This window comes from Anas acuta, chromosome 15, assembly GCF_963932015.1.
Source record: "Anas acuta chromosome 15, bAnaAcu1.1, whole genome shotgun sequence".
In the NCBI taxonomy this organism is placed as follows: Eukaryota; Metazoa; Chordata; class Aves; order Anseriformes; family Anatidae; genus Anas; species Anas acuta.
The window spans coordinates 17,444,757-17,454,518 of record NC_088993.1 but is presented as its reverse complement, the minus strand read 5'-3'; the positions used below and the strand labels follow the sequence as shown (position 1 = coordinate 17,454,518).

At 58.9% G+C, this 9,762-nt stretch overlaps 1 protein-coding gene across 1 annotated transcript; it reads right to left on the bottom strand.

Annotated features, from left to right (window-relative positions):
• Nucleotides 1–1,661: 1,661 nt before the first annotated feature.
• AQP8 (aquaporin 8) lies at nucleotides 1,662–8,771 on the bottom strand. Its single transcript, XM_068699433.1, has 6 exons — nucleotides 8,614–8,771; nucleotides 8,080–8,344; nucleotides 5,418–5,544; nucleotides 4,342–4,556; nucleotides 3,315–3,449; nucleotides 1,662–3,161 (listed from the first exon to the last, which is right to left on the bottom strand). Exons 2-6 carry the CDS (start codon nucleotides 8,334–8,336, stop codon nucleotides 3,119–3,121), a joined length of 777 nt encoding a protein of 258 aa, XP_068555534.1. The 5' UTR covers nucleotides 8,337–8,344; nucleotides 8,614–8,771; the 3' UTR covers nucleotides 1,662–3,118.
• Nucleotides 8,772–9,762: the final 991 nt, after the last annotated feature.

The following is a 9,762-nucleotide window of genomic DNA, read 5'->3' as shown; positions in this document are numbered from 1 at the left end:
AGGGCCCGGCCGTGGGGCAGATCCACGCGCTGACAAAAACACGGTGCAGGCCTCTGGCCAGGCCTGACGCAAATTTAATTGAATGGGAATGAGATGTGTTTTATGTCCTTAAAGCACATTAAGTGCTCAGAAGTTAATTGGTATTTAATTAGCATAAATTAAGCCCTTTAATAACACTCAGGAAAAAACAACGTGTATTACAGATGCTTTATTAAAAGTCACCCTGACAAATTCAAAATGAATGTGCTGAACACATCACCGGCAAAATGGGGAAGGACACGCGGATGTGCATGGGGCACCCCATCTCCTGCTCCTGGTCTGAGTTTGGGGACTGTGACTGGCAGCATCACCGCCCCAACGGGACAGCGGTCCCCAGCTGGGGCACAGCACCAATTTGGGGCACAGCACCAATTTGAGGTGCAGCACCAAGCCGAGGTAGAGCGTGGCGCCAGCCCCAGCTCCCGCGCAGAGGCAGCTGTAGCTATAAATGTGCTTCCTGCGGGTGCTGCGGGCCGTGCTTCCTCTCGAAAGGGGAAGGTGGTCGCCCTGCCGCTCCCAGGGGCCTGCAGCCTTGCTCCGGCAGAGCTCTGCTCCCCGAAAATGGGCTGGGACCGCTCAGGACCCCCGCAGTGCCTCCCCACTGCCCCTCAGCTTCCACACCCCTGGGGAGTCCTGCTGGGGAGGAAGCAGCGGCTCTGCTCCTTGTTTGGTTTGGCATTTTTTGTAGCGTTGCCATGACAACCGTCCCGGTGACATCTTCAGGCTGTTTGTCTCCTCCTGTGGGTTGCATCATTTTCCTTCCTGAACCAGCAGCTGCCTTCGCCCCGGCTCACCTGGGCCCACGCGGCCCCGCGCCGGGTGCGCGTCCCCCTGCCCAGCCCCGCACGCAGACGCACGCGCTGAGTCAAGGATGCTTTCGTTCTGGCATTTCCTCGCCACAGCCTGTCTACAACCTTGCCCTTTTTAAAAATAGAAAAAATACATCTTGGTGCATGTGCGTGCACATGTGTGGGTCATTTCCTGGGCTGGGAATAAAGCGAGCGAGCTGACAGCAGAGAGGTGGCATTGTGCAGGACTCTGCCAGCCCCACGGGGCCATCAGAAAGCTGGGAATGTCCTTCCTGTCGTGCCAGCTGCTGTGACAGCTTTCTGCCTCCCCGTGGAGCAGCCCGTACAGCAGGGTGAGAAGGACGGGCTTCACCCTGGGGCTTTCCTGGGGAGCTGGGGGTGGCGGAGGAGGGCGAGCAGGCAGGGCCCTGCACACCGCTGCTGGCAGGGCAGGACACACATCAGTGCACCACGGAGACACGGTTCAGCCTGCTTCCTCCTGGCCCTGGCCCACTCTTGCCCTTCTGGCTGCCCTCGGGTCACCCGGCAGCCCCTGCCATGCCCCTCTCCCTCCCCACACTCACTTGCTTTGGGTTATTTTCCTGTTAATTTTCTCTCCCCGTTGCCCGTGTCCCACCCCATCCCAGGGGGGTTTGCCCCCAGGACCACAGATGCTCGTTTCTGGACTGGCACCGCACAGAGCCCCGCTGTGGGCAGGGGACACCTGCCCCAGGACAGCGCCTTTCCCCTGGCCAGACGGGGGGCACCTCACACCAACACTCGTAAGGACTGGAAAAGCCATAAGCTCCGTGCCCTCAGTCACTTTTCTAAAACTTCCCAGTACCACCCTGCCTTCTAGAGACATGCTGAGGAACCTCTAACCCTGTTCAAAGTTACAAAATGAGGAGTGACTAAACCCAGGTACCTTTAGGTGTGCCCTGGGAGTATTTGCAGGAGCACTTGCGTGCTGTTTTATCACCGAGCACAGCCTGCCGAGCCTTCGGGGAAGGGTCACTGCCCACACCCCCATCCCCTGGGAGGCTGCAGTCGCACGATGAGTCAGGGCAGAGCTGCTGCAGGGACGGATCCCAGCCTGACGTAGAGCTGGCTGTGCTGGCTGCTCTCCCCATGCCCACACAGCTCCATCACGCTCCCCATGCTGACTCCAGCTCGTGGCAGCAGGGCTCCCCTCCCGGCACAGCCCCCTGTCCTCACCCCCAGCCCCAGGGGCACTGCCACCTGTGCCTTGGGCTCATGCTTTGCCCCCAGCCCTCCTGATGCCGACATATCTCAGAAATTGGACTCTGTCACCAAGCCTCACTTCTCCCAATAATCCTGGCTGCAGCCGGTGTGGGCCCTCCTCCCATCCCCATTTCCCTTTATGCTGTTTTGCTCAGCGTGCCAAGAAACCTCCAAAAACTAAAGCTGGTGTCCTGGCATGCAGCTGGGGGGAGCAGCTCTGTTGTCACAGCCCATGAGCTAATGCAAACGCTGCAGAGCCTGCAACCAGTGCCTGGCTTCAGGCAGCCCTGCTGGCAGCAGGACAGGCAGGGACCAGCTCCCCGTGGTGCTCTCTGCAGCAAGAAGCCCAGGATGTGTGCGAGGAAGGGAAGCTGACCACGGCACAGACTGGGGAGGGGGCTCCCAAGGGCTGGACAGGGAGGGGACACTGCAGGGGACAGCAGGGGTGCTGCAACAGGAGCTGCAGACGTGCTGGAGGAGCAGGAGAGCTTTATGGTGACCTCTCCACATTTGGGGCCAGGCAGCTCCCATCAGGTGCACGTGAAGGCACGCAGCCAGGAGCTGCATCAGGCCTCTTAAATAATAGGCATTAAGAATTTAGAACTCTCTTAGTGCCAGCACCAGTGAGCCGTGCCGCGCTGCTGCTTCACTCAGCTTTTTGCTGCCGCACTGGTGTTACAGCAGGATCCTTGCTTGGCCACCCGCGGCTCCCCCAGCCCACCCCGGGGAGCAGAGGGGGCCCTGGGAGCAGCAGCAGCACAGGGGGACAGAGCTGGGGGCTGCTGCAGGTGCCCAGATGCAGCCCTGGCAGGAGGGACAAGGTGCTCAGTCAGTGCCATGGTGCTGGTGCCAATCGGAGTGTGGTTGTCTTGGCTGCACGCTCATCCCAACAGGGTCACTTTCCATGGTGTCTGCAGCATCGAGGGAGCAGCCTTCCTGCAGCAGGCTGGTGGGGGAGCCCGGGGGGAGGCGGAGGGGCTGAGGGGCTCGTGCTGGGCGTGCTGAGTGTGGCCCACCAGCAGGCAGCACGCACAGTCCTGTGTCTGGCCTCACTTCAGGAACAGGCGGGTCGTCCGGTCACCGATCAGGAGCCTTTGGGGAGGTAAAAGAGAGAAACTCAGGGCTGGCATCTTCCATGCATGCTTGCAACAGCGAAACACAGAGACTGCATCAGCCCAGCCCCATGAGGAGGTGAGGACTGAAGCGTCAGACACGTTGGGTTGGGAAAGGGCAGACCTCACGCACCTCACCAGCGCGCCGACGAGGAGCCCAGCGAGCATGGGCCCTACCCAGTACACCCAGTGGTAGTCCCAGTAGTTTGCTACCAGAGCCGGCCCAAAGGCTCTGGCAGGGTTCATGCAGGCTCCGGATATGGCACCCCTGAAAGAGAAAGGAAGCGGCTGCTTCACCCAGCCCTGCCCCAGGTCTGCTCACTTTTCCAGGCAAGGACACGGGGCAGGAGCCCTGGGACCAGCCTGGCTCAGGAGCCCTGGGGTGGCCGCATGCTGTGTTTGCTCCTGGTGCTTGCAGCCCACAGGGAAAACCCAGCACGGTGCGAGCGAGGGTGCTGAGCCTATTTTGGGGCTTACCCAGAGCCTGGGTTTTACACAGCGAAAGCTCTGCGCTGTGCGTAGGTACGGGAGCCAGGCAGAAGAGACAATAGCATTTACAGATTAAAGAAAACTGCAACAGATAAATATTTGCACTCGAGGTTTGCGCAGTGTTTAAATAAGAGCTCTGAATCCCGCTAGAGGGGGCACTGCCTTAACTAAACAACCCATTAACATTTGTAATTGCGTGCACTCGTTATCTGATTGCAGTGACATAAGACACAGGCTGCTCGCCCGAAACGCCTGCCCGCGCCGAGGCTGAGCTTGGCAGCGGTTCTAACAACCATGAGGACATACAGCGAGCAGCGAGCAACAGCTCCAGATAAACTGCTCCTGTTTGCTCAGGGCTTCCGACTGTAAACACTGCCTGGGCGGCCGTTCGTTTTTATCAGGTAATTGGAGAGATTGGTCTGGTGAGAGGGCTCCACGTGCTGGACACGAGCCTCCAGCCTCTCCACCACCTTTTCGGGGTGTTCCCAGGAGTTCCCCCCACACCCATGTCAGCAGGGCCAAATGTCTGATTTGCCAGTGTGGGATCGCCACCCCTGCAGCCTCGGGTCCCCTCCTGGCCCCTGCCCGAGGCACCTTCAGGCAGGATCAGAACCGGCTGTGCTCTGCCCAGGGGGCTGCACCCGCTGCAGGGAGCAGACTCTCGAGCTCACCCCGCCAGGATGTCGACCGTGACCGTGAGGCCGATGCAGAAGGGTGCCAGAGGGGTCTTGGTTTCCTCGTTGATGGCTCCCATGCAGACCGCGAGCACCAGGAACGTGGTCATGATGATCTCTCCCACCAGGACGGAGGGGATCTGCTCATCGGCCACGACGCCGCTGAAGGCTCCTCCGGTGGCGTTGGCGTAGTGCTCGTCCGTCGTCACGGCCTGTGGTGGGGGGAGCTCTGTTTGTGCCCTCCACGCTCCATATTGTGGGCTTTTACAGACATATGTGCTCACCGTCAGGACAGCGTGGGCGGGCATAGCTCCGGGTTAAAGAGGAGCTAATCTCATCACTTTCCTCCTGAAAGCCAGCCCTAAGCGCCTGGCAAATATAAACTCATTAGAGGAGGCTCTTAGTGTCTCCTGAGATAATGAGCCAGCCACGCTCTCCCAGAGCTTTGCAGTGCACAACCAGCACCACGCTGCTCGGTGCGGACCACCTCAGACTCTGGAAATGGGCAACACCAAATTAAATTAACGTTACAAAATGGTGCAGCAAGCAGAAATGGCAGGCAAACACCGCATTAAAGTCGCTGAAGCTGCAGAGGTGCCGTGCATTGCTCTGTGCCTGATTAACACGGTATAATGAACCTCTGGGGAACAGCAGCTGTGGGGAATTAATTAGCCAAGCCCCAGAGCACTGTGCGGAGGCAGCACCCCCACACCTGTGCTGGCACTGCTGGATCTGAGCCCGCAGTGGGAAGCTGGCTGTCCCAGGGCGGAATCAGACCACAGGAGACTTGGGAGGAGAAGCCAGGTGCTCTTGCCCCAAGCACAGATAAGCCCCGCACCCATGCAGCAAGCCTCTGCGATGCTGGGTCGCCTTGTGAAATTGCATGCTCTGAATTACACGGAGAATCAATGCCTGCAGTGCCTCTCACCCTTGCCATCATGTGCGCTGCTGCTGGAGACCCCTGGGTCGTGCATCAGCTTGGGGCAGGCAAGGCTGACCCTGGCGGAGCAGGAAGGTGGTCCCTGCACCCCAGCATTTGCCCATGATTAAGGAGACCTCCCCGGTGCCTGTACCTTTGTCAGGCTGGCTCCTATTATCCCTCCGCAGAGCTGGGAGATCCAGTAGGGGATGAGCATTGTGATGTTCAGCCCACCGACCAGCCACACGCCCAGGGACACGGCCGGGTTGAAGTGACCTCCGCTGCAAAGGAGAGAGGAGCCTCAGCACGGAGCTCACCCCAAAGCCAGGCTCTGCCTTGCCCCAGCCGCCCATCAGGTCCAGCACTCACTGGGAGCTAGAGCCCCAAATGCTTCTTCAGCCCTTCCCATGAGGAGGTGCTGTGCACTCAGGGGAGCAGAATCTGGCCATTTCCTTTCTCTGCAGCCGCTCTTTGGAGAAGCAGCATTTCCATACGCAGCCCCCTGCAGGCACAATGTGCTGGCAGGGCAGGAGATGCCCTTGTGTAGTTTGAAGGAAAGGGTTTGGGGCTCTCTCAGGAGACCACCAGGTCCTTCCAGGAGCTGTCACAGGGGAGCTGGGTGCAGAAGGAGCCCTCCTGGCTTTGCAGCACTGCAGGCTGGGGACACAGCGAGCCCTGGGCTGCTGCTCTGCTCAGCTGCATGGCACAGCGTGGCAGGGCGCTGCCGCCTGCTCTCTGCAACAGCTCCTCTGAGGGCAAGGACTCCCAAAGGAAAGTGACTCCTGCTTGCACCCTCAGGGCACCCATCCCTGCAGCTCTGAGTAAGAGGAACAGCAACGGCAGGGCTGGTGCCAGCACTGAGAACGGTGAACACCCTTCCCCAGGCTGGCAGCCCGCACCCCAGCAGCACTCAGCGTCAGCTCGCGCAGCCCAGATCGAAGGCACGGAAAGCAAAGAGCCTGGCTGCTGTTTGCCTTTGCCCTGATACGAATCTCTCTCGCCTGCTGCCGTGACACTTTGCCCCGTGCAGGACACACGTCCTGCAGGAAGCCAGAGGGCAGGGAAGGCGCCGTGCCAGGCTGGGGCTGCGGCCACCTCCTGGTCCCACGGGCACTGCTGCTCTGCTGGGGCTCCCAGCGCTCATTTCCTCTGCTCGGAGGGGGACGTGGAGGCACGCAGGCAGCCCCAGCCCCAATACCAAAGGCAGCGGCTGCTGCTGGCAGCGTGTGGCTGAGGGATGGCACGAGCCTTCCTCCTCCCTCACTGGGGTTCAGAAACCAGAGAAATCCACCAGATGAACAATGATGCCCTGGGGTCTCACGCCTGCCTGGGGGCCTCGTGCCCCCCCTCACCCTGCAGCCACCCCAACACTCCTGGCCGAGCCCCCCAGCACCAGGGCAGCGCCGTGCCCAGGGCTTGCCCACGCCGCAGCGAGCCCTCGCCTCCTGACAGGCCCAAATCATTCATCTCGAAGACCACATGCAAGGCAAGCTCAGATACCTTTTAATTAAAACAGATTATCACGGGACACGCATTAATGAACGAGTTTCATAACCAATCAGCCCTAATAATAATTGCTGGTAAAGCCGATGAGTCAGAGTGTCTAGGAGCCATAATTACGTCTTATTCTTCAGCTATAATTAAAGACTGATCATATGACAGCAAAAAGTTGTGCTGTTTGAGCCAGGAAGGTCCCAGGCAGGAGGGTGCCTGTGAACTGCCCCGGGCAGGGTGGGAGCTGCAGAGCTGCAGGGACTTGTCCAGGAGTGGAGTGGGGCTGGAGCAGCCCCGTCCCACCAGCATGGATGGGGACAGCCAGGCTGCTCGCCTCTGCGAGAGGGGGAGCAGCAGGGACAGCCACAACCAGTGACACCAGTTACCCCCTAACCCACTGCAGGGGCTGCAGCCTGTCCTACCAAGAGCACACGTCCAAAGCCAGCAGAGATAACCGCTAGGAGCTGCCCTTCCCGTGCCGGTCCCTGTCCCATCAGTGGGGAGCAGAGGGGGAGCCTTGGGGCACCTCTTCATGGCACAGCACTCGGTGCTGTTCCCCTGGCTGCAGCAGGGCTGTGAGGGGGCTGGGGGTGCCCGGGGAGCTGCTGGGCTCCTCTGGGACACGCACCCCCAGCTCCTGTGGTGGCATTTGCACGAATTTCACCTTGGGGTACGATTCCATCCTAAGCAGGTGCTGGTACGACACTGTCCCTTGGCTCGCACACAAGCCTTGATGAGCAAAGCTCCCTAACCTGGGGGAGGCTTCCCAGCACCTTCACCCAGTGGGGGCAGCCCCGGAGCCCCCCGTCCCTGAGCTGCAAGGATCTGGCTGGGAAACACAGAGAGAAAGGAGCCTTCTCTCCATTTTTCTCCATTTCAGCTTCTCCATTCAGGATAAAGCTCTATCTTGGAGTCAAACTACACCTTTTTCTATGAGCAGGTTTGTCTAAATGTTGCTTTAGAGGAATGAAAACCATTTGTAAATGTAATACAGGTATTTCACCTGAAAATACCCAGGGGAATAGCATACTTGGGTCAAAATGCTTCATTCTGACATCCTTTTAAAAGGAAATGCCTAAGCTTTCCCAAGAGATACTTTTGATTCAGCTTTCTCTTTTTTTATTATCTGTTAAGAAGGGCTAAAACCAAAACGTTGCAACCAGAAGCCAAACCACCTCCCCCAGACCCCAGGCATTAAACCTCCACCCACCACCCAAACAGTCATTGCTGTTAACCAGGGGGCACGATGGAAGCGGGCATCTCCCTCTGCCCACATGAGGGGTCCCAGCGGGCGCAGCAGCAGGAGGACCCCAGCCCCTTACCTGATGTTCCCCAGGACGGCGATGGTGAGCCCCAGGGCCAGCCCGTGGGCCAGGGCGGGCTGCAGCCGCCCCGTGCCGCCGGCATCCTCCACCACGGAGAGGCAGCCGATGAAGATGAAGAGCGCGCTGCCCAGCAGCTCGGCCACGCAGGGCTGGACGTAGCGCTCGTACCAGTGGGGCTTCGCGCGCTGCGGCTTGCTGTCGACGTCCACCATCACCTCCTTCATGGAGGAGAAACTGCTCTCGGCAGCAGCCATGAGGGGAGCTGGAAGAAAGCAGGCAGAGTCCTGGTGGCAGCCGGTCCCTCGGGCACAATCAGGGACCTGCCCAGGGACTGGAGAACCCGGCTGCCCACGTGGGTCCTCGAGGGGCAGCGTGTGCTGGAAGCACCAGACTCTGCTCCTCGGGTGTGCCGGGCACAGCCGAGGGGAGATAGGGGCTGCTGGCACAGGTGCTGAGCAAGGCTTCCACACCAGGTCAGTGCAAACAGCCCAGAGGGAGGAGATGCCCGCGTTGCCCCCGGGGGACACTCACCCTGCGAGAGCTCGAAGCTGGGAGTGCCGGACGCCAGCACAGCCCTGGTGGGGTGCCGGGGGAGCACCGCGCTGTCCGAGCTGCTGGAAGGCTCCCCCTGCCCTGAATGGGGAGGCAGCGGCTGGGAGGCTCTAAAAAACGGATTGGATTTGCATTGTTAAAAAAAAAAAAAAAAAAAAGAGGGGGCAATAAAAGCTGATAGGCCAGCCCCCAGGAATATAAAACCTCTTTATCACAGTCATTCCTCGGTTCAAGGTTTTACTTTTTTTTTTTTTTTTTCTTCACATGGTGGTTTGTTTTTCTTTTCAGTTTTGTTTTGTTTATTTTGTTGTTGTCATCATCGGTCTAGGGTTTTCTGCCAACATGCAGGATGCAATTCCTCCCATGGTGTGAGCTGTAGGTAGCCAAAATGATAGCACCTGTTTGAAGACCAGCTGGCTTGCTTTCCTGGGCAGCCTGCAGAAGGTAGTACGTGTGAGAAGCCCACAACACTGCCTGCACAGGGGCATGCATGGGTCCAAGAGTTCCCCGAGAAATGGAGAAAAAGCTTTTTCTTTCCTCTGCTCACCAAGCACTTGAAGCCCACGCTCCTTGCCAGGGCACCCCCTTAAAAAACCAGCCCATGTCATTCTGCTGCTGGTCGTATGGCACTGGCTCTGCGTTACTGCGTTAACACCAAAGGGCTTTAAAACCTTAAAGACAGCATTGGCACAGACAGACCTTGGTGGCAAGGGTGTCCAGGGATCCACCGGCAGCTCCAAAAGCTGACTTTGATCCTATACCATCTCCCTTACACCTCCCCACTGCATAAAGGATCGCTGCACAGAAATCCTGACCCAAGCCCCAGGGGAGGGCACGGAGATGCCACCAGCACACGAGATGGGGGCCAGGAGGCTGCAGCCTGGCAGGAGACCCAGGGGACACCACACTGCTGCCAGGGGCAGAGCAGGCACAGCCCTGGTGGCACGAGGGCTCGGGGCTGTGCAGTCATCCTGCATCAAACGGCGAGGACACATCCATCATCCGAACAGGGCTGGATGCTGACCACCAACCAAAAGACAAACGCTGGGGCTTTTCACCTCCTTGAGCAATCGCTTGCAGTGGTTCATGTTTGTGGTGGGTAATTAAGGATTGGGGTTTACTGGTATT

Coding starts and splice junctions, on each gene's coding strand:
- AQP8 (XM_068699433.1), bottom strand. CDS start 8,336: ATGGCTGCTGCCGAGAGCAGTTTCTCCTCCATGAAGGAGGTGATGGTG. Junction 4,557..5,417: donor TAGGAGCCAGCCTGACAAAG/GTACAGGCACCG, acceptor CCCCCACCACAG/GCCGTGACGACGGACGAGCA. Junction 3,162..3,314: donor CTCGTCGGCGCGCTGGTGAG/GTGCGTGAGGTC, acceptor ACCTCCCCAAAG/GCTCCTGATCGGTGACCGGA.